At 42.5% G+C, this 24,794-nt stretch overlaps 1 protein-coding gene across 2 annotated transcripts in view; it reads right to left on the bottom strand.

Moving 5' to 3' along the window:
* bahd1 (bromo adjacent homology domain containing 1) overlaps positions 1–24,251 on the bottom strand; it is a 29,478-nt gene extending 5,227 nt beyond the window's left edge. The window contains exons 1-6 of one of the 2 annotated variants that reach the window (XM_072364887.1): positions 23,882–24,251; positions 4,912–6,656; positions 1,565–1,962; positions 1,120–1,279; positions 945–1,024; positions 216–307 (exon numbers count right to left, since the gene is read on the bottom strand). In XM_072364887.1, the coding sequence (XP_072220988.1) occupies positions 216–307; positions 945–1,024; positions 1,120–1,279; positions 1,565–1,962; positions 4,912–6,532 (2,351 nt within the window). In that variant the 5' untranslated portion in view covers positions 6,533–6,656; positions 23,882–24,251. Of the gene's footprint in view, positions 1–215; positions 308–944; positions 1,025–1,119; positions 1,280–1,564; positions 1,963–4,911; positions 6,659–11,722; positions 11,893–23,881 lie in introns of those variants that run through there. The other variant, XM_072364888.1, reaches the window with a different exon arrangement.
* Positions 24,252–24,794: the final 543 nt, after the last annotated feature.

Raw genomic sequence — 24,794 nt, 5'->3', positions numbered from 1 at the left:
TTTTTTTATGGTTTTAATGCGGATCAAAAAAGCTGAGAGCTGAGTAGAACTGCCTGCTTTTAATGTTTAACAACATGCGTGTTTCAGTTAACCCAGTGGGGAACCGAAAGGAATTCCTTTAAACAAAAATCTTTAAACAGAGGCATGTTTGAAACAAAGAAATGCACTTCAAAGAAAAATGCCAAAGGGACCACATGCGGGAAACTCTTTCTTACCGACAATACTGTGCCAGTGTTAGGACATAGCATTTGTCTTCAATACAGGCCACACTGTTCACATCCTGGTGACGAGACGCAAAGATCTCATTCTGCAGAAAGACACCGAGGTTAGATCCAAACAAACAAAACATAATCCTCTTAAACCTTCACATTTTGCATGTGTTAGGAGCTCAAAAGACTACATCTCATCTGCCTCACACTCACTTCCAGACATACTCAAAGGAGAAAGATGTTTTACGTCTTCCTCTCAGGCAAAGCCTCATTGCTGTTCTCACACTGCTGCTCTGATGTGTTTGTTAGTTCAGCTGAGAAATGACAGACTTCACAAGGTTTATTATTTCTAGGCATTGGATTGAACTTGGTTCTCTGGGAGATTGCTGACAGAAACAAACACAAAAGAGGCTGTTCTTCTGCATGTTTGTCTGCATGTTTGTCTGCCTATGTATTTATGTGTGCAATACACAAACATCTCTGTGAAACAGAGGTTATGGGCGATAGTGTATATACAGTAAGAATTCTTCTGGTTAGGGTTTAGCTTTTGCTAAAAAAACAAAAAATATTTAAACAATAACACATCATACAATTAATGATTGTTTAGTGATAGTACATTAGCTCTAAGCTCATGGCTGAAGCACACATGACAGAGACGACCAGAGCTAAGATTAAGGTTCTGTCTGTGGTGATGGTAAAAAGAAGGACTTCAAGTACACAATGCCAGCTTCTTACCTCACAATGTACTCTGGGGTTGCGCCCCCCCTGAGTGTGTTCTGGACGGTAGTACCAAAACAAACTCATCATCAGCTCTCCTGAAGACAAAAAAATTCCTGTTTACTTTAGTTCTCAAGGCAATTATTGCCATATCAGTACAGCTTCTCTTGTGGTCAACATAATCATTGTTTACCTGACTCTGGGTCCTCCCACAGAGATGAGACCTTGGCCACGTAAGGCAGAGACTTTTTTCTGGGTCCAGACTTCAACAGAACAGTGTCTCTGACCCTAATCAGGTCTCCATCTCTGCGGATTCCATCATAACACTTTCGCAGCCCCAGACTCTCCTCTCCCTGAGAACACAGCAGGTAATACAGAGAAGTTATTCTCTGACACCGTGAGGCTATGGAGCGAAACACTAGTGGAGGCGTTTGTGTTCAAGGACTTTTGCGCCTCGATAGTCAAGTGTTTGGATAGAAGTAGAAAAAAAAACTAAGCCCTGAGGTGACAATGAAACGGGTATGATAAATCATTCCAAACTCTTTTGGGACAGTAAAGTTAAATTACACTGGATTTAATTAAAGTGGCTCCTTCATGGCGGTGTTAAAAAGACTTTCAAAATGACTTTCTCTACATACCACAACGAAAACCTCCTTCTCAAAGGGCAGGCCAACCGGTCTCCAGCCGTTGGTGGATTTCTGGTTTCTGTTCTTTGGCTGCTTGGCAACGGTTTGCCCTCCGACGTTGGCGGAGCTGAGCTTCTGTTTCTTGTCCCTGCTCAGAGGGGAGACCGTCGAGCTGCCACGCGCGCCAGACCTTGACCCGCTGGGCGCCTTGGCACTCTGCGGACACTCTTTCGCCACCTGGAGCAGAGGCTGGGGTTGGCTGGGGTCAGACAGCGGAGTTTGAATGTGGGGCACCGATTGGCCGGCCGGAGGCACGGTGGAAATGGGGCAGCCAGTGAGGATTCTGGGGCTAGGACAAAAGGGAATGGAGGAGGGGCTGTGGTGGTCATTGAGGGTTGATGGGTAATCATCTAACGAGGAAAAGAAGAAAAGAAGAGGTAATAAAGTAAAGTGCAATGAGGTCACATTTCTGTAAAGAGTGGCCATTGTCATCAACCACCTTTAACAAGGTTACATAATAAACATGACATTAAACTCAGCAAATATTAGTTCTGCCAAATAAGCAGACCCTCAATTAAGGTCAATTATAGCTTTTAACAGGACAGACACACAAAAAGCTGCACACAGACACACCCAGGGACACAACAGACATCCACCTGAAACTGCCACTTAAAACAAGCAACACTAACACTCTCCTGTGTTATCTGTGCACACACCCATATAACAGCTGCTTTGATGATCCCGAGTTGAGCCCTTTCCTTTTCATTTCTCTGAATACAAACCTCATCAACCTCTTAACTTACTTTGGGGAGAAAAGACAGACATTTAGTTGCTGTGCTGTAATTCCACTTTTGGTTGTGCCACTTAATATTTCTACTCTACTACATTTCAAAGAGAGAAAATATACATCTTTATCCCAGATAGATTAATTTGCCATCTTAAGTAAAAACACCAGCATGAAGTAGATTCAGCAAAGTTTCTAGTCAAAAATCCTAAAACATCGGCAACATTAAAACATGTTGACGTTATGAAACAGCCAGCAGGGTAATATTTGACTTCACATAATCACGAGTCTCTTGTAAATGTGAAATCTCAGGCTACTCCTTTAACAAGGCCCATAGGCACTACACACCATTCTGTATCATCTCCGCTGTTGGTTCTGTTTGGATTTACAGTTATGTAATTACCATAGAAACAGGAAATGGAGACTAAATATTTTCAGTGCAATTATCATTCAGCCTGAGGCTTAAAAGGACATAGACATGCTACTCATCATCTTACAAAAATATTCACACTCGACACCTTATTCAGAATATCTATTGCATTATCTCATCCTCATCCCATGTCAGCTCTGTTCTGTTCTTTCTCTCATGGCAACCCAGTCTGGTGGGTACACAGTCCACTTTTCTAATATGTAGCATTACGACCCTTGGTTGTGAACTTGGGAATGATAACACATCACTAGGCTCTTGTTTTCTTTTGGGCAGCATTCAAGCTAAACAACGGAAATGTATAACCTTTGTCACGCAGATTTTTTTAACCACATATTTTGTAACACTTAGACCTAATCGCATACATTCACTCTAACCCAAAAAATTCCCAGGTTAGAGTGCAAAAGAAAAATAAAGAATCACAACTGGGAGAGTCGTAGAGAAATACAATCACTTGCATACAGGCTCATGAGCGTCAGCACAGAGGAACACGTAAAAGAAAATGTAGGCAATGACGTTCTCATGAAGAACATCAACTTAAGCTTCATTTGTGTACAAAGAAGATGAATGAAAGCAGAGTAATGGTACAAGTTTTGAGCCTTTTTTGTGAAATGTAGCGACTGTTCTATTATGAAATTAGGTTGGTAATGGACAAAATTGTTTCGTCATGTCACTTTTGAATGCAAAAACTTATAAGAGTCACATTCCTGCATAAACTGTGTGCTGAGGTGACAGATTTTCAAAATGATGCTGGGTGGAGGAAGCGGTTTGGTAAAAAAAAATTCCTGCATCCGTGCACTCAAACCTCGCTTCTCTCTTGTATCCTCGCCCGGAGGAGCTGAAATCATCCGTCCGGAGACATGCGTAAAGGAAGCAAGGAGCCACGTTACCGAGATAAAATGAATATCTCCAGAGGTGCAACAAAAAGAGCAGGAGAGTTGAGAAGACGCAAGTCAAACTGAATCTGCACATAACCCACAAACAGTAATGAGAAGAGTCCTATTCAGGCAGAAAAACGACAGTCCCTGTGTGGGTGGACGCAGCGCATTTTCACAGCAGACTTGTCATAATAGGAAAAGCAAACATGTTACTAAAAACATTAACAATGGCTCTGCTCTATTTTGAATATACCAGGAAGTCAAGCTAGTGTGACAACACACACCCAATACCACGATAAGCTGTTAAATTAAATTCAGGCATCATTAATTCCATTATTTACTATTTCAGCCTGGACTTTCAAATTATAAAAGTGTCATGGGAATAGGACAGAAGATTTAAACTGAGACTCAAGTGCACTTTATGGCAGGGAAAGGTCACAGCCCGGCCCAACTGGAGAACACAGAAAGAAAGTGTGTAACATGCGTGTTTGTAAGAATTTCTGTTGTTTTGAGGGGAAGTTCAAATGCTTTAAAATGTACCGACGCTCACGTACACACACCGTTGGTGTACTCCACCACAGGTTTCCTGTTCTGGCTCACAGTGCTGTCTTGAACACCACAACTAACTGCTGATACGTGAGCTCATACAATCAGCTCATTGGGTTTCAGCGGCATAGGCCTTGTATTCACTGCAGCAACTTGCGTTGAATCTGAAACAAAGGAGGTCTTGCCCTTTATCTGGTATTTTTTCAAACTTCCCACTCAAGTGACATTCCATAACGGGAAAATAAAATATGTCTGACATGGAAGCTATTCTCAGCACATTGTACTGATTTGGCAGCAGAATGAGAGGGGATGTGAATGCAAAATAACGCCACAGCTATAACATTCTTGTGAACATTTAATACTTGTTTGAAAAATGTTCCATCTTTCTTAAATGGTTGACTGATTTTGCATGATGCAGAGGACTACTGTGTTTGCAAATGTTGTCTTAATGTCCACTGTCTCATAAGGAAGCCTTACAAATATAAAGAAATTACTCAAACAAAGTCAGTATTACGAATTTGGAAAGGAATAGCCAGAGAGCTGGTGAAAAGTTTGAAATGAGTAGGTACTATTTCAAATGCATGGCCACTGAACAGACCAGGGGAGCATCAGTTGTTCCAAGAACAGCTCAGGCAGTGGGAGACTAATAAAAGATGTTCCTGAACAACTGAAGAACAACATAGGATCTCATCCACAGACAGTAAACGATGTGACATCTGCTTACCTCTTTTGATGCCCTGGTTACATTTGGTGCTGTCTGTGGGGCTGAAGGGGCGCCCTCCTCTGGTGATGGCTGGAATCACACTGGAATAAGCAGAGTAGCCGTTGATCCTGCAGGGCTCTCCGTAGCACGCCTCCACTGAGGTGCAGCAGTACACTGGATGGCTAATCCCTGAGGTTTGTGGACCTGTGCTGGGGAGCAGCTTTGGCCTCTTGCTGGTCCTTGGGCATAAAGCGAGGGGTTGAATGGGAGAGGGGGAGCTGTCTGAGTGGCTGAAGTGGACGTAGTAGCCTGGATAACAGGTGTACGTGTGTGGGCTGATGGTTATGGCTGCTGGGTGGGTAACAGAATGAGGTGACTGAAGATGGTGGTGGTGGTGGTGATGGTGGTGATGATGGTGGTGGTGGTGGAACACTTCGGACTGCGAGGTGTCTTCTGGTTCCTTGAAGGTCTTGTCCTCCAGGAAGAGGGCCAGTCTGTGACAGTACTCAACACATCTCTCCTGGGAGCAGCAGCAGTAAGAAGACACTTCTGTCTCCATCTGCTCCTCTTTGATAGTCTTTAAGGAAAATCCCAAAGAGGAGCCACAATGGAAAGCATGTTTGTAACACCCCTGCCCCCCTGCGGCACTCTTCCACTCTGGATCCAAAGCAACCGTCTTACACAAACTGCAGCAGCCCTGGACGGCAGAGCTCATCTGGGTGGGAACCGGATCCTCTGTTCCCTTTTTGTGCTTGAGTTGCTCCTCTTGTTTGGGATGCAATCTGTTTTTGATCTTATTTGTTTCTCCACATTCGGATTTGACATTGAGGCCATCCTCAGTGGAAGCTGCTGCTGCACTTCCAATCCCCGGTTTGGGCTCCATCTTCTTTTGCCGTTTGCTTCCATACTGGGAACTGGTGAGTTTGAGCAGTGTTGCAGCAGTGAGGCCTGCCTGACGCCGCGGTGTTGGGGCTAACAAACTCAACCAGTCGATGTTCTGAGCCTGAGCTGTTGACCTCTTCTGTTTTTTGGGCCTTTCCTTCAGGACTGCGGGTATTCCCAAAGAGACCTTTTTGGTTTTTGTCAGATCTTTCTCTGGTTCTTCACTGGGAGCGTGCCATTTCTTTGTGAGATTTGACATGAGGGAACGGTTTCTGTAGAGCAACAAGCTGTTGACGGCCTCAGCGTTGAGTGAGGCCATCCTCCTCCTTCGGGGCTCAAAGACAGGTGATGGCAACAAGAGTAAGGCGCCAGCTTGGTTGTTTTTTGGTTCCAGTGTTTGCTGATTGGCTGTGGAAGATTCCATAGGTCCAGATTTGGTCACTGTTTGACTGGCGCACTGTTTCTTTTTGACTTTCACACTCTTTTGCTTCCTAACTTTTGGTGCTTTCTTTTCTTTCCCAACAACTCCTTTTTCCTCCAAACGGGTAAGCAGGACGCAGCAGGCCAAAGCATCACCATTAGCCGTCATTACGGTCTTCTTTCTGTGGCGACACAAGTCTTTCCTCTCTTTCTTTCTCCTTCTGCTCTGCTCGATCTTTCCCTTTCTCCCATTCTTCATACCACTTCCCTTTTCCTTGCCTCCCTTCTCCTTCTGACGCTTCCCACATTTTACTGGCTGGCTCTGCTGAGCTTTCACCATAGTCTCAGCATTCGTGAGCAGATCTGCCGAATCTTTATCATCCACGGGGTCCGATAATGGTGGAATTCAATTCAGAAGGCTTGTAGTGATTGTCATCATGGATCACCACCTGGGTCCATAAACTCTCTGAGGAGACACACAGATATTTCCCATTAATACTGAAGCCACTTAAACGTCACTTTCTAGAATGAGAAAGTGACGTTACAGACATGCTCTCCTGTTACATTATTCATAAAATGGTTACACATAGTTTGCCGTCACTTTCCAGGACCCCAAAGAATACTACATCTTATTCACCACGTCTCCTTTGCATATTGTGAAAACGCCTGACCCACAGGATGAAACGGAAGAGAGACCAAGAACACAATATGTTTTGGTCCACTATAGATTAAATGTATTTCTGCCACTTTCTCAGAGCCCAGGCAGGGGTATGTTTTCAGGGAAATCCGTTTTGCCAAAACCCATTCAATTTTGGTGCAGATCTGGTTCAGTGGTGATAAAAACTATGATGCAGTGCGTTGGCTTTGGTGGAGAGCTGCGCTCTCAAAGTGACTCTCTAACTCATTCCTGTTAAAGTTTAAAATAAGCTCCCGTTACAATTGCCTTTTTCGATTATTTCCACATTCTGAAACTAAAATGTTTACCGAGTGCCTCAGCCGGTCAAACAGCAGTTTGCATTCAAATGCTTGCAGAATTTTACACATGTGGCACAGCAGTAGACAATTTATGAATTGACATCAACACTTCATGTATTCAGACATTTGTGCAATACTGTTGAGCAAAGCGCAACTTGCAGGCCAGCGGAAAAGAGAATGAGGTGGCAACTCTTATCAGTACATAGACTCATATGCCCTAAATGTTCTGGAAGATTATCTCCTCTACTCACACATGATGGATTACTAGGGAAACCTGCTGGATAAACTCCAGTAAGAAGCCTGCAGCAAATGTTGCTGACATTTGTGTTCTCACATGCAGCCACTCTGGAAAAAAATAAAATAAAATAAAAAAAACCACACAACTGCAGGGCATGTGTGAAAATGTCTCAAGTAAACGTTGACGCTAAATTTTACAAAAATTCCCTCAAGGAGTTCGTAAGAGTAGGATGGTCTGATGGACAGATGCGCAGGCAGGTGGCAGCCTGAAAACATAATGCCTACAACCATGGCTGTCATTAAAGTATTGATGCCTTTTTGTATTTGTACCATTAAATATATACTTTCAGCCTTGAATGCCAGCTGAGGTGGATTAATGACCAACACAATCCACTGTGAGTCCAACATTACATATACACCAAATCAATGATGAAACACAAAAAGCAGAAACATGTGAGGCCTTCAGAATTGATAAGGATCATTCGTTCTCTCTGCCACACAGAAATGTAATCTAATTTGTGTACAAGGTCAAAAGATCAAGATCAAACTGTTTTTGTTCTCTTTGATCTGTGAAAGCAAGCAACAACTCGCCAGTATTTGGAAGCACGAAAACACTACTTTGATCACATGAGCCAGGAATTGATCCTCATTTCACAAAACTGGTGGCAGAAACAATTGTCACACAACAGCCTCCTCAGTTTCCATGTCAACAGGCTGGTACCGAGTACACCAAAGCATCTCAGGCAACTTTAGAGTAAAGCAGGCTTTATCAACCTCTTTATGCAATTCACTCGTCTCCTTGCTCCCTAAGCATCACAAAGAAAACTCATCTAATATTAGGAAAAGCCTTTAGAGTTGCTGATGAGTCAACTGCCAGTGACCTTTATGCAATGACACTCGTGTGCACAGCAGAAAGAGATGGATCATCCTTCTCGGTGCTGCAGTGCAACACAATTACGCTACTTGACCTCTAAGAAGTAACTCAACACAAGTCTTTTATATTAAGAGCCTCTTAAGCAAGAAAACCACTGAGCTTTCCCCTCGCTCTCTATTCAGAAATGCCAAAGTCTCTAATTATCGTTCCGTGAAAACCAGACACATACATGACGGCATCTATCAAGAAATAGAGTTTCTGCTCATATTGAATTTCTACACTAACAGCAGACCAATGGATTTTGGAAGTAGAAAAAAAAGACAGCACGCATGCATGTTGACATTTATCAGTGTTTGGTTTCATTCACTTTCAAAGAGGATTCATATAATGATGCCTTCACTTCAGATCACTGTGAGTTTTAAGTGCCATGTGCTTCACAGATGCAGTGAACGTACAGGTAAGTGGAAATGACAGAAGCGGTTTGTGTTTTCCTCGATCTCAGACAGACATGTGACATACGCAGACAGACAACATGGAAACCTAATTGATTACTTATGAAACAGAGACACCTTTCATTCTATTTTGAATTAAATGTACATGAAACCCCAACAGTTACATAGATGCAGGCTGAATCTGTGTTACGATAAGGATTCAGTGCACTACTTGTTGTGCATCTTGGATGCATCCCTCATTTCTCCTCTGTTTACTCTCAACCTTTCTGCTGGTGTGAAATTCCCCGCTTTATTCGTGTGATATTTCACATCACAACTTTTTGCCATTTGCAGCCGAGAGCCATGCATCAAACAGAATGGTGTCAGGTTGTGATTTTTAAAACTGTTGCTGCGCTGCATGTAAACAACAGTCATTCGACAGCTTGCTTAAATTTTCTCTCCGTCTGTTTCTAATCTGGGTCAAGATCTCCTGCACTCAAAAAGAACAAGGTACCTCAATATATAAAGAGATAAGTGGGTAAACAAATGCAAGCCCACTTTAACTCTTGTCAAATCTCTGGAAGGGACAGTTTGAAACTATATCACCGTTCGGTCTTACAGCCCTCATTGCCGAATGACTCTGTGAACCGTGAAATGCAGTCCATAAGGGCGAAATTTAATTTCCAACAAACAAGCGGATAGAAGGAGCCTCACATTGAGTTTCTGTCTGTGGATATCAAATCAAGTTGTTCCATTTGAATAGAACAAGCATGCACAGATGAAGGACAGTAGCTCATTGAGGAGGATCACTAGTTTTCTCTGACTAGACCCACCACACACTGACCACAGTGACGAATGATAGCTTTTTCAGTCTCGAATTTTCACTTGTGTTTCTTCATGCCAATAAGAAAATCGACTAAAAGCAGGGTGCAGGTTAAAGGTGCTTTTTTTCAGTGCACACTGCCACCCACACGCAGACACAGATTCCTGAAAATATCAACATTTGTATTGAGACACTTGTACATGTGAGGATTAAATATAAATTGAGAGTTCCAGGTGGTAATAATTCCTCTATGTTCGTGGCCACTTCTGGCCCCCCGAGGACTTTCCATATTGTTTCTGTTGCCTCATTTAGCAGGAACACTGGTTGCTTGTGCCCTCACTAAAAAGTTTAAAACGTATCGTACACAGTTTCTAATGGAAAGCACACTCCACTTTTACATGACAAAAGGTCTCCCCCCCTCCCAAGTTTTAACTTAAAAGAGAACCTTCCATCCAAGTTTGTGAAAGCAAAAATAGTTTTATCTGGTTACTTAGAAATGTTAAGACTTTAAGAGATTCATCTAAGGGCCCACTAAATAATTAGCTGAACTGGTGACAATAAAACAATTTTTTTTTTGGTACAAAACCTTAATTTTGTGTTCAATTATTTTCTAATGATGCACAGAAAAAAAAAACATTTTCAGATTTCTTACAGAATTAGCAGAAAAGAAAAACTATTTCTGGGCAACAACCAATGTATACATAAACGAAATTCTACAATTTCAATACTGGATACCAATGTCTCTACAGTTTGCCATTAAACGCACAATGCGGGTAGAATGTTCTTCGTTATATCTTTATTTGTCCACCCATCACACACTGAGGCGTCCTTGGGCAAGACACAGGACCCAAAATTGTTTCTGATGGAGGAAGAGCGAGCTCTGTGCCCCCTCCCCGTCTGTCTAAGGGTGTGTGTATTGGTGAATGAGTAACACATCATAAAAGTGTTCTGTGGGTGCTATTAAAGTGCCAGCCATTTACCATAATTTCGGAAAGAGGGTTGCGCAGAGGCAAACATCCTGCACCGCAAATGTTCAGCGAAGGTACAAAAAGTCAGATACAGAAAATTATTCTGTTTAAGTGCTGATCCCGAAACGCAGAAGCAGCATTTAAACTTTTGATCAGCGAAACCAGCAACAACACTAATTATTCTCGAAGCAGATCTGATGACCCCCCCTCCTCTTTTTTTTTCTTTTCCATCTAAAACCCTCATTCGCACCATAATGAGCCACCAAGCAAAACGCAGTGGCGTAAAAAAAGCGGAGCAATTCTGAAACACTTAAGTTTCAAGAGTAAACTTCGGTCCCTAATTATCCCTGCAACCCCCTTTTCAGAGGGTTTGGCCTGAATCTGAGAAGGACTGATGTCGCCATTTAAATGGGAAAACGCACTCTTAGAACGTTACGCAACTGCAAGTAACTGGAGCATGACCGACACATCAAAAACCTACTCGCTGACACGTTTGTGGCACAGGTTTTCACTCCTGGCGATGGTGTAGGAGCTGGCTGTAGTTTCAGCCGTGTGAGGAGTCGGATAGAAGAGGAGGAAGAGGGGGAGGAGGAGGAAGCACAAGCACTCATTCAGGGGAAGGACAGGGTGTAGAGCTGTCATCATGACAGCAAAAAAGCCCCGAGGCAGGAGCTCTCCCGCAGGAATCTCAGCCGCTGCGGCTTCACACTGTGACCACCACCGGGTCCACTTTGTTGAAGATAATCGGCAGTTCAACAATCCTCCGCCGACACCAACCACCCTCCACCAACAACACCTCGCTTCTCCCAACACGGAGGCGAGCAGTTACAAACACACCTACATCCACACATGGATCGGGAGCAGAAAATGCATTTTAAGGGAAGCGCGTGCACTGAAATAAGACTGTGTGAGGGAAAAAAAAAATGAACGAGAAGAGACTCGCCTACTGGAGCTTGTAGTTGGCTGTGGTGGTGGACAGTGTTAATCTGACAGCATGCCGAGGCAAGAGTGAAAGCTGTTATATCAGAAGTAACATAAAAAGGCAAAAAAAGCTCAGGGTATAACGCACGCGAACACCCTCGATCGGCCGGGCTTTCAAAAACAGCTGATAGTTGATGTAAATAACGACCAGGAGCTCGCATTTCAGTCGAGTTGTTTGAAGCAGGCGACCAACCGACCCCATCATCCCCAACTGTGACTGGATTACGTGATTCACCATTACCTTGTGCGTCCCGCTGGGAATTATAAAAAAAACCTTCAGATTCCTCCTGTTTCTGACGGTCAGTTTGCACTCGATGCGGCTGTGAAGCAGTGGAGAGATCCGCGGACCAAACAGCCCACAGTAGCTGGAGACATGGTGAACAAATCGGTGAGCGGTGACCTACTTCCGAAGTGGCATGCTGGAGATAATATTCATGCGCTGCCTGCGTTCACATTCGCCGCTGCACCGGGACATCCCTCCGAAAAAAATCACGGTCACTGTAACATTCCTACAGGGACTAAACCGTGTCATCAGATATTTTCACGCTTCGCAGTCCATTTCCATCCACCTTGAACGCGTGTGAGACGCGCACTCGTGTTTTCCGCCACCTCTTTTCTAATTTAATTCCTGGAAACTAGCTCTATTTTTGAGCCGGTGCCCCCCTAACTCCCCCCAGCACGCGATCACCTGAGAGAGGCTGAGGGATAAGTCCTTTTTTTGCCTGATTGGGGAAAGACCTAAAGAGAAGGACAGCAAACAAATGAGAAAAAAAACAAAAACTACAAAAAAATAGATCCCAGGCTTCTTGTGTCAACTTATCCCTGTCAGTTTAGATATGAACGTTTAAGAGGACAAGGTGGGAATATTTCAGAATTAAAAACAGTAAAATGCAATCATGTGATCATAAAACTTTTTTTTAAACTTATCCACAGTCCATCCATCTTTATCCATCTACAGAGAAGTACAAGCATCAAGACCTTGTCCTTAAAGACAAATATGCAAGAACCACACAGGTCCCACACAAGGTTATTCTGAAATATTCCTTCCTTAACAAGCTCATGTTGAAATGATATTCTAAAAACAAATATATACACAACACTACAAGATCCAAAGCAGCAGGGAATAATGGCAGAGGTCAAACTGAAGTCTAGCATCTTCTGATGACAAAAATAAGGATTCATGAACTAAATTAATCAATAAACGTTGAGCTGACAGCACAGCCTGAACCCTCAAAGAAAGGTTTTAATGTAATTTCTTTTAGTGGTCTTCAGGAATAGTTCTCCAGACTTCTTGAAGGACATTTCAAAGCTCTTCTTTGGATGTTGGCTTCCTTTTCTTCTGGTCTCCGTCACTTTGATCCCACACTGGTTTACTATTGTTGAGGTCCGAGCTCTGGGAAGGCCACTACTGTTCCATCCTGCTTTTCTATCCAGTTTTGCTTTGACTGCATTGGTTGTCTGTTTGGGATTACTGTCATTCTGAAAAATGAACCCAGTTGCCAGTCAGATGCTTTCCAGATGGTACTGCTTGATGGATGGAAATCCAACGGGATTTTTCTGCATTTTCATGGGACCATTTCTGATGAGGCATTGGCCATCAGTAGATGGATCAGCTGAAGGTCCAGATACATCTCTCAGCTCCTGCGTCAGGTATTTGATTGACCTTTTAGATTTATAAAGAACTCTTCAAATACTGTTCATCCACTGTAGATAGTTCCTCAGGCGTGGACTTCTTCATTTGTCCTCCACTTGTTTCAATAGATTTTTAAGACAGACTGGATGCCATGCTGAGTTATGCCAAGTTATCAGCTAATAGCTCTTTGGGAATCACCATGTTAGTGCAGAAACACTATTTCATGCCTGTAAGACATTTAATGTCTGTCATAGCTGAGATGCAACTAAAGAAATGGGAACAGGTGATATATCTTATAGTGACAGGCTGCCGGTAACTGCCAAAAGATACAATTGAAAGTTTTCTTTGGCAACTTTTCTGTTACTGGCTCATCCCTTTAGTTAGGTGCTTCTTTTTGTGCTCAAAATTTTCATGGCTCAGTGTTAAAGGGCTTAACAAACACATTCCTCTGAAATGATCAGGTGCAAGCACTGTAATGAAAATGAGTGAAAAAGCAGCCAATGTCCAAATGAAAACTTTGAAAGACCTTCAGAAAGCCTGGAGAACTATTGCTCAAGACCACTTTAAAAGATTACAAGAAAGTCCGGCTCCTTGGAGGCATAATATAGAGACTACTGTGCTGCATATTCCCTGTTCAAATGACAGAGATCCAGATCCCGGGCTCCTCTTTAACCAATGCTATACATCTCCAACAAGTTAAATGAAATTCAGACAGCTTTTATGTTTTTATGTACGAGACAAGCAAGGCAAAGACTAAAAATATCCACATCTCAGCTCTTGATTTGGCAACAATTATAGAAATACCACAAAGCATTCAAATATATTTAGAAGTTCTTCATGTAAAAAGCACACTAGATCTCCCCAGATGTATACTGAAACATGAACATTAATAAGTCCTCCCAAAGTCTGCCAACACAAACCATGGACGGATATGTTTTACCAGTTGCCATGGAACAATTTCTTGGTATAGAGGACTGTAAATGGAGAGAAGTGGGGTTGTGAGGACCATTGAATTATTTATCAATATTAATTTTTTTTCACGGTGCCCTCGCCTTGACATTGTTTTCTCCCCACATGATTTGAGAAGCATACATCTATTAACAACCTGAAAGTGGCAAACTCTGAGAAGAAGCTAAAATCAGCCCTTTGTGAAAAGATTAAGTCTGTTCAAGAAGTATTTACAGTGCTCAAATCTGGACTTCATTAAAGTGGAGGCCATAAAATATTTAGAACACAGGGGAGGAAAAGAAAATCTCTGCTGTATTGATGAGTACAGAATATGGCCATTTTACAGTTTTTCAAGGATCTAGACATCAGTCCATGTTTTGATTAAAAACAACCTCACTGTAGACTATTCAAACCTCGCTAAACAGGGAGAGTTAAAAGAGAGTTTACTAAGTTTCCTGGTGTGCTGTTGTCTGGATGAATATATTTTGCTTTTCTGAATAACGGAACATTTTCAGAGAGCTGAACGCCAGGGCTGAGGCTTTGGTTATGTAAACATCTCCTCACAATGACTGGCTCAAAAAAATGGAAAATGTCATTCAACGTCACCTAACTGTGGAAAACAATGGTTGTGAGATACAGACCAATGGTTGGCTGCAGCAACATTAGATGATGACAGGAAACTCCTTTCTGGAGTGTTTCATTTTGAACTAGTGACACAAAGCAGCGGGTGAGCATTGAAAAAAAAAAACAGATGTACAAACACAGTACCAGAGTTTGACACCATCTCGAGATAGCTTTTATTTTTGCTTTCATTTGTTGTTCCACTGTTTGATCTGATTCAGGCATCGCAACTACTTGGGTTAGTTTAAGATAGATCGTAGTTAGGTTTAATATCGTAGTTAGGTTTAATAGACACCGTTTCACAACATCTTTACTGTAATGGCGACCGGAACTACAGCCAACGAGAGCGAGCAAGAGATGGGCTGAAGGGAGAAGAGAGATGGAAACCAAGGATGGGAATACAACAAGCAAACGTATGGTCTGTTTGGACTGAAAATTGAACAGAATTTGGTTGAATTCTGGCAAGAACGCCCATGCCTCTTTGGTATTTCGATCCTAACATACTTGAGAGAATAGGAGCAGAGATCAGAGAGTGTAAGTCTGTTCGCAGCACTGAGTTTAGTAAATATCTGCACTTGAGCACAGACGGTGGCATCTGTGGGCACAGATAAGAGTTTAACCAACTCTGCTTCAGCCAGGAGATGCCCTTCAGACGATCCCGCTGACTGCAGCGATGGGAAAATAAACTGTGCAAGGCTAAACTAACAAAATGTATTAACCTCATTATCTCAAGAAAACAAGCCTGGTTATCTCCAGATAACAACATTAATAATGAAGTTGTGATCTCAGTGTTGAAAAAAAAATGGTCTCTCCCTGCCTCTGTCCAAGAGGAAGAGAAGCCAAGAAGCTGCCAGTTCTGTTTAACAGCCAGGTGAGAAAAACAGATTGACTCACCAGGAGCTGCTTGTCTCACAGTGTAACGTTAAAGACAGCTCTAACTGCTTGATTCACGAAGTTGGGAGGTTAAAAATCTTGTAGTGTGTGACCTACATTCACAGATGAGCCGCGTAGTGTGAACACACACAGACTTAAAAACTGCTGAGCTGAAGAATAATAGCTGAACAATACAGCGAGTCAATGACACAAAAAAACGTGTGGTCTGAATTTGGAAGACATTCACTTTTCAGTCTTGAGTATTGTAAAGGCTATGCATCTAAAGACAAAAGGAAATGTGACAGAGCTCTCCAAATAAATCTAACTGCTCAGTGGAGCCGCTTTTCTTTTGCTAGCTTCTTCAAAATGGACACATAATCAGCAAGTTGATGATGTTCTCAGACTTTGGAGTCTTCTGTTTGTTGTTCCAAATGGTTTTCCTGCTTCTTCCTCCGTGGCCTATTCTGGCCTTGAACACATTAATTGGAAGCTTTATGTCCCACCCCGCAGCTCATGGGTGGAAATTTGACCAACACACAGTCGCACATTTCGGGCACCGATTGAGGCCGATAAAACAATGCCGGTCACCAGACTATCAACTGGAGCATCTCCATTTAAAACATGGTGATATAATCACCACAGTGTCACGGCAACATATGTCATTAAATATTAAGATCACTGTCAACTCACTAATGAGAATTTTTTCAATCAAATGAACCCCTGTGGGAGTACTCCAGTCATTTTTTTCTCATATTAGTGACAGCAGAAAATAGAGGGATGTAACCCTCTTGATTAAGCTTGTTTGCTGTATCCTCTGCTTTTAATGATGCATTCAATCTAATTACGATCAATGCTCATCTATCATTACCTCAATCACTTCTTCGCCAAACACAAATAGTCGCTTTTTATGATACAAACTAAATGCACACCGCTAAAGATGACCGTTCAGGCGCTGGACTCACTCAGTAGGTGTTCAAGTTATAGGAACGCGTCAATACCTGCTCCAAAGAGCAGGTAAACTATTAAAAAATGGAAAGAACACACAGAGTGGGAAGCTGTTATGGCATCAAGTTAGCATGCAGTCAAAATGGAGCTTAATTGTAATTAATGCTGATTGTCCTCATCAATATCAGCTTTACGATGTGTAATTAACAGCTGCAAAGGAGCTGAGTGTGTTGAGTTAATGAGGCGTGAGCACCGGGGGAAAGAGGGAGCACAGACTGCTGAGAGCTGACCTGCACGGCAATAAACACTCTGCACAGAGGTGCACAGTGCCTACCTGCAGAACTAAATGTTTTCCTGCAATGTTTGGGGTGCACTAATATTGGCTTGGCATTGATTCAGGCATGAGGTAGAAATTCATTCTGAAAACTTATTATGCATTAACTAATACATTAAAAAAAGAAAAAAGAACTAACTGACTTCACTGAGCAGGTCAGGATCAGCCTCATCACACCTTTACCTTCACCTAATCAAAGTACAAATTCCTGGTGGAATCAGCACATAGGAAACACTTGTTATTTACACCCTGTCACACAACAACAGTGTTATCATTCTGTGAGAATCCAGACACTAAAGAAAAGGTAGCCTGAACTGAGCCTATTCAGAAGGAGAGAACAGGTTTGGACGGAGTGATTGACTGAGAAAATATAACAGAGCGGACAGATACAAGGGACATCAGTAGCTACATCTCAGTTCAGTTTAGTTCAGTTCAAATGAGCTTTGTAGTACAGGAGGACACAGTGCAAAGGTTCATATTGTTTAATCTCTTCACTAATGTGTTGTGCAGCGCTCCATTTACTGAGACCGTCTGCAGTGTGAGGGAGCGTAACCAGCCTTTTCAGATCATTTTTCTTTGTAAATTTGTTACTTTAATCTCAAACAATTTAATCTTTTTCATTCTTGTGAATTTCTAATAAAGTTCAGTAATGACTAATATCTCATATAATGCACAACATTAATTTGGAGCTTCATTTTTGGCCAAATTACCCACTTTTCTTCTTCTTCTTTTTTTTTTTTTTTTTTACTCACATTTGGTCCAGAGAGAGATATTTGCCAGATGTTCACCAGTGGACTAACTGCAACTTTGCTGCTTGATGAAAAATGTGTGCACAATAAATCATTTTTACAGATAAACTCTGAACAATGTCCCGATAAGTTGTTCCAGACATTTTAGAAGGCAACTGGAGTAAGACAGCAGAATATTGTCTCTATGAGATCCTGGTAAATATCTGGTGTGAAGCAAAACATGATGCAAAAGTATGCCTCTGAAATCACAGAGTTGTGTTTACTGCATATATATATATATGTATATATATTATTGCAGACAACTTCCAAGTATTGATTATCATTTGTCATATATATCAAAATAATTAAGAGCTAATAAATAATCAAAGAGGGAAAAGGCATAAAGCAACAACAGGCTGAACACTTTCTCACAAAGAATTCCTCAGACCTGCTCTGCTTACAAGTGGGCTCATCCTGACATTTTGTAGCCATTACAGCAGAGAGCTGTGAAAGAGTTCACACAAACTCCAGTCTGATGTGGGAATTTGCATTTTCCCATGCAGCTCCACCACAAAAAGTCCCTGAAAATTTCAGAGCTGTGGCCACTCTGTGGAGTTTCATTGTTTTTCTCCCTTTGACAGCCAATAAATGATACTACAGAGAAGTGAGTGAGGAGCAGAAGAGTAATGTTCTGTCAGTTTAAAAATATTATGTGTAGCCGCTTGAAAAAACATTAAAAAAATCCACGAATGGTTCCTCTCAAGATTTGATCCTTTACACTGTGTTTTCCACCATTTCCACCTCAGTTATATCCAAACTGCTCTGCATTTGGTCTTACATCCGTATTTGAACAAAGTCCTGCCCCAGAAGCTCTTATCTCAGGAGATGTTTACTGACAGTGATAAATTTTTCATCATGAAGGAAGAGGGATGGCATCAGGGAGAGTGAAATAACACTGTAATACTTTATTGATCTCCCTCTCTGCTTGACCCCCCCCTGAAAAGTCAGAGCTCAGACTTTACCCACAGAAAGTCTGAGCATCAGCGTAAGGAAAAGGTTTAATTAGAAAAAAAAAGTAGGTCTGTGGCCCTTTTCAATACACAGAAGAGTTAAGACTTTTTCTTCTAACTTCACAACAATATCATTTTAAAGAAGGTTACGAGCACATGACTGTTTATACGTGCTTTTAACACCTAACTAACCGAATTCCAGCGGTTCATGGAGGCAACTTCTGCCTGTACTGTCATTTTGTTGTTTGGCTGTCTTGGAACAGAAACAAAATGGTGTGAAATTCGAATGACACATAAAAAACATCTTTAAAGGAGGTAATATTATGATTCAAAAGTCAGATATTAAAGCCCCAATAACTACGCAGGCTAAACGATGCAACAGCACCTCAGCTGATCTTCATTTATAAAGAAGTTGGTGAAGACACCAAAAGACCAAAGAAGGGTTTCTAACCAGTGTTCAATAGGCTTAAATAAACCACATTTATACACTTTATATTGGAGAAAATAAAGTAAGAAAGCGTACAATTTAAAAATCTTTTGAAAAGATCAGCACACTGCTTCTAGGTGCATCTCTGAACAAAGAGAAGCCGCGGAGACTCGCTTCCAAAATCAGTACAAGTCCTCGAGTTCAGGATAAGTCACGGTCATTTTCGGTCATTTCCCAGGATATGATGAACTCTGAAATACCATTAAGAATATCTAGGAAATGACTTTTATAGCACGGTATATAAGACTGATTTCATTGGAACTTTCAATATTCTCCTAATGTCGCAGTGTTTATGAACATGAAGACAGATTGATTTAAGAATACAGCAGAAAAGGAAGCGAAATAGGATTCCAGTATGATGAGTCATATAGTGAAGTCACTCAGGCAGTCTTATCCCCTCTAACCACTTCAGCATCATGTCATTAGGCTGCTTTCTCCTGGTTTCTAATGTGCGTCTTGGGTGATTCAACATCAGTTGTGGGCAGAGTAATATTCACGTCAAAATCATAACTGAGATTCAGCGACTTAAACAATAATACTGTGTACTGTACCCATGTTCAAACATAAAACATACACCAGATCAATAGCTTTTCAGAGCCCACAGCTCTGCAGAATAAAGACACACGAACAAGGCTTGAACTCCCCCGCAGCTGTGTGACCACATCACCCAGGACGCATGTTAATATCAGGTGTAAACAGCCTCACTGTTTGCCCGTTCACCGCCTGCTCACTGAGGGCTTTCTGTGTGGTGTGCGAGAGAGAAATGTTTGTGTCATGCATGGCTGGTGGGGACACGTGGCCAGTTTGCATGTGTGTGTGTGATAATAACTCTTTCACAAAAGATGGCGTTTCGGTGGAGTTACAAAAAAAAAATCTTAAAATGGGGGATAAAGAACATCTGAGGCTGAATTTGGCCACGCCAGTTAACAAAAAGAAAGACAGAAATAAAATCCATTGAATCTTGAATGAATAACGAGGGAGAAGACAGACCACAGAGTGAGCCTGAAACAGTGGCAATTCAAAAGGAAGTAAAAGGGAATTTTCTCATTATGATCCGAGGTTTTTGTAGACCGACTCTATTAAAGACGCTTAACTGCACACGTGTAGAATCAAAACTCAACTTCAAAACCCAAGTTTTCAGGAAAACAGGGAAGCTAACATCAAGCCTAAAACCTTGAGTCTGCAACACAGCAGAGCAGGCAGTGAGCTGTTTGCCAGCCTCAGCATGCATCCTACAGATGTACGGATGACAGTTCAGCACTACAGAGCAGATCCAGGACAGGAAGTGTAATTATCTACTTCTACTGTTCCTCTTCAAAGAGACCCGGCAAGATGCCAGGCAGCCTGACTAGCAAGGAGGGAGGAGAGGAAAAAAAAAAGAAAAAAAAAAGAGAGAACCAGATAGAGAGCGCGGTGATGACTGAATTCAGAAAAATCGAAGGGAAACACCGGAGAGGAGAGGGGAAGGAATCTCACACCTCACATGTCACTTAGCGGGAGAACAGTCAAACTCAGTAAAAATCAGATGGTGCTTTTCTTTTTTTTTTTATGTTCAGCCTCCTGTTTTTCTTTGCCTGACAGCTCCTTGCAGATACATAGAGGTTAGACATGGACTTTCTGTGAGAGACAGTGACAAGGGGGGCAAAAGACAAGCGAGTGATGGATTAAAACACTGTATCATGGTGAGTGGGGACTGTAAGAGATTCTTGTCATCGTCATGAACAATGACTCTCTGATAGGGGAGGCCTGTCGCTGGATTTTGAGCCCAGCGGATGAAGGAGTAGGGGGGGTGAGGGAGGTGGTGGTTGTGGCCTGCCTGCCCACCTGCCACTGCTTCAGTCATGCTTTTAGCCTCTGCCAAACTGAAGGACGCTTGGTGCCATGTGCTTTTCACTGAAGGAGCCTGATGTTTGTCAGTCTCACTGAGAGCTTCTGTTCCATTTGGCCTCTGCCAAAGAGACCCATAAAACACACACAGATGCAGACACACACCCCCACCCCATGTAAACAATCCCAGTGTGTGTGAATTAAGCAGGACCCTGGCTCTGAAGGCTCCACATACACTGCAGCTGTGGACCGGTGGACAGCTGACGCCAGTCTGCGGGTCTCCTTCTCTTTCCTTCCACAACAGCCCTGCCTCCTCTTCTTCTCCGTTTCCATGAAACAGACCTGTAATTTTCACAGCTGTGTCTTGACACCACGCCAGGGTGAGTCAGGGAAACAGAGACAGAGCGAGACAGGCTGGCTAATGGCTTTTAGAGGACTACTGGCTATAGAGCAGCACACCTTATCCTGCTCTCAGCCCAGAGAGACACTCCTACAACCAAACAGGATTATTTTTGGCAAGCCTGGGATAATGGCTTTGGTGGAGTTTGGTGGCGCTCTCCAAGAGTCCCTCCAGTTTGGAGACCAAACCCAAATGACTGAAGTGCGGTCAATCGATGGGCTGATGCCCATCATTTAGAACGCAGGACCACCAGTGAACAACAGGCAATGGAAATATATCATTTCTGAATTGTATCATTTTATTTTTTTTTCATAAATGAATGCTACTGTTCACTCTTTGTATCTGCGAGTGGATTTTCACATTTCCTGCAAAACAGCAATCTGCACACCTACAGGGCTGCATGCACCGCACACGTCTGTCTTCATTCATGAAATAACCGTTAATCATCTAGTGTTGATCAGCTCCTCGTGGCAAACCTAACCAATTCATCCGTGTGTGAGAATAATCTTACTGTGCCGTTTTGCCTTGGTTTTTCCTCCAAATAAAACTTGTTCCACTTGCACCATATGCAAAGATCACAAGAAAGGATTCCCTGCAGGGTGCAGTGAGCATCTGCCCCAAGGCTCTTTAGTTTAGAAGCTCCAGGGCGCTTGTTGACCAATGACAGCTGATCTTGTACAATTCTTTTAGTCTGGTTTTAAAACCAGAATCAAAAGGTGTACGTTTTGGTTTAAACGGTGAGGTGAATACAAGGAAGTGATTTAGGTGTACAGCAGTAACGTTTTCTTTTTTAATCAGCCTGACCTGGATTGTCCAGTCTGTAGTCCTCAGCAGGGAGCTGCATGAAAAGATATTTCCCAGTGACAGAAACATCCTCACTGTGATGTAATCGGATTAGTCTATAAACTTTGAAAGCGCAGTTTTACATCTTGTTATGACTTCTTTTCCCTAATGTAAAACCCGCAGTCTGGTCTTCTGGGACTCTGTGAAGTGGAAATAGTTAAACAGCAGCAACTAAATGCACACAATGCTGCGGAACTGAGGAAGTCGTGTATCAACAAACAAGGACAATCTGTTCAAAAGCGATTGTTCGGGAAAATAAAACTAAAAAACAAGAACAGCATTCAGAAATCAAGCCTGATGTGCTGCGAGTTCCTGTTCGATCATATTTAACATCCCTCTGTGTGATTACGACCACACAGCAGCCCCCCACAGGGTGGGATGGTTCGGGGAAAAAGGGCCTGCCAGTATTTCCAGTGTAGCTGTGGGTGGCAAGTCGTTTTCACATTCACAACATCTATTCCTCTTATGAAAAATAGCTTCATGGATTTAATAAGAAAGAGGACGTCAATAAGCCACAGTGCTCAACGCCTTTTATGTTCAATTCTGTTCGGGTCTTGTTGCCTCGTCCTCTGACCACATGTGGCCTGTATCTGAAGTATTGTCCCCTCTGGGACAGCTGGGAGGGCGTCGTGTTCCTCCATCTCTCTGTGTGGCCACGAGGCAGAACAGTTCATCAGAAATAATGGGATTATGTCCAGGATTGATAACCAGCTTTATAGCTCATGTGTGGCCGGTGCTTTTTTTAAAGCTCAGCATGCTGCTACAACAGCCATGTCAAGACCCACAGCGGGGAACTGACTAGAGCTCCATTGTCAAGAGTATTCTGTTCACAAACAACATTATTTAGAAGAACTCACTGGGCAACTTGTATGTGAGGCATTGTAACCCTGATGGCCTGTCAGCCATACAGCAGGAGACTTTTTCCAAAAGCAAGTTTCACCCACTGATTCAAGCCAAAATGTCCCATTGTATCATGCCAAAAGGACTGTGGGATGTGTTATTTGCAAGTATCCCCTGCAAAACCCAACTTCACTCTATCAAAAGTAGGAATTGTGCAAACAAATCGCCCCGAAGCGAGTTCCGAGTTAGTTATTCCAGCACAGTTAGTTTATGGTATTTTTATGAGGATTTTACAACTCAAAATGGGTATTTAATCAAATCTGCATTCAAACTACCCGGAACTTCAAAAGATACTAAGTTTACTGGCGCAGAAAATCAACAAGTATCTACATCAGAGGAGCAGAAATGGGTTGGATTTTTCATTCTCAGACGTTTGAACTGCGTCAGCGCCACATCCAAACCAAACAAGAGCACGCCTTGTTAACCCACTTTTTTAAAAAAACATTATCATTCCTCTTTAAGCTCCTCAAAGCTTTGACCTAAGAGGAAACCTACGCAGCCGAACTCCGCGGTAGAGTCCAAGCTTCGTAGCTTCAAGATGAAGCTGCTTGTGTGACATTTTCTGCGATCACGAGCCGGATTCTCAGCCGAGGCTCTGTGCCTCCACTCAGCCGACAAAACACGACCCTTCAACCTGCCCGCGGGTGTCAGCGAACGCCGTGCAGCTCGCCAAAAGTTGCCCCCGAGGCTTCCAGATCAGCAGCGAGCGCAAGGAGCTGCGTGCCCGCCCGTAAACCGACACATTATTCCAGCCCAAACGTCTCACTGCTCGATCCCGTCCTGCTCGACACTTTCAGTTTAGCCTGAGTGGTGATAAGAGTAGAAAAGCGTTTTGTTTTTTTTAATCTTACCGCTTCGCAGGCTGGAAGATTGAACCCAGCGGAGATGATTTTTTTTTTATGATATTGTTTTTTTTCCTCAGAAAAGGAAGATCAGTTCCAGAGGGCGAGAGAGAGATGCGTCAGGTGTACGAGGAAAACCGAGGCGACTCATGTTGAGTTGATCAGCTGAAGCCTGTTTTTCTTTTTTTTTTTTTCTTTCCACTCCAAACTGCTCTGCTCCACGCGCTGCGCGTAAAAAATAAAGAAGAAAAAAAAATCTCCACACGATCAACTGAAAACGCCAACAGGGTTTCCCCCTACCTATTTAAAAAAAACAACCGAAACACTCAGCTCCTGCAAACTACGGCTCACTTCGGCATGTTTTTACATAACAGCATCATCCGCTTTTTTTTTTTTTATGTTGACGCATCATGTAGAGAAAACATGGAGTTTCTTAAAGGGCCACGGACTCGTCGTCCACATGTCAGCGGCCCCGGCAGCGGCCCCTCCGTGTCTGACAGATGGCTTTCACCGAGTTAATGTTTTTAAAGCCCCTTCGTATTAAACCTGTCAGGAAGAGCTGAGCCGCTGAGGACTGAAGGAAGGATCTGACACCTCTGGCTCTTCTGTCACGTCACTGCGTGGTGCAGAAGGCTGTTGTCTCTTCTCTAATGTCACTTCATCCAGTTGGACCTCTGAGTTTGTCCTGGATAACGTCGAATAAAGATTCAATTCCTGCAAAATTTGCTTTTGATGAACGATGAAGTTTATTCTCCAAATGAAGATAAAATTTAAAAAAAAGAAGAAAGAAACACACGATTTAAAGTGTTATTCCTCAAATAAGTGAAGAAGTAACAGATTGTTGAAGAATAATAAATTGTTGAGTTGTTTGCTCTCAACTTATTTTTCTTATTTTTAAAAAAGCGTCATTACTTGTCTTAAC

Source organism: Leuresthes tenuis, unplaced genomic scaffold (genome assembly GCF_036924035.1).
Source record: "Leuresthes tenuis unplaced genomic scaffold, fLeuTen1.0.hap1 SCAF_15, whole genome shotgun sequence".
NCBI classification, from domain to species: Eukaryota; Metazoa; Chordata; class Actinopteri; order Atheriniformes; family Atherinopsidae; genus Leuresthes; species Leuresthes tenuis.
Note: the sequence above shows the minus strand (reverse complement) of the source record. Positions and strands in the feature narration are given on the sequence as shown.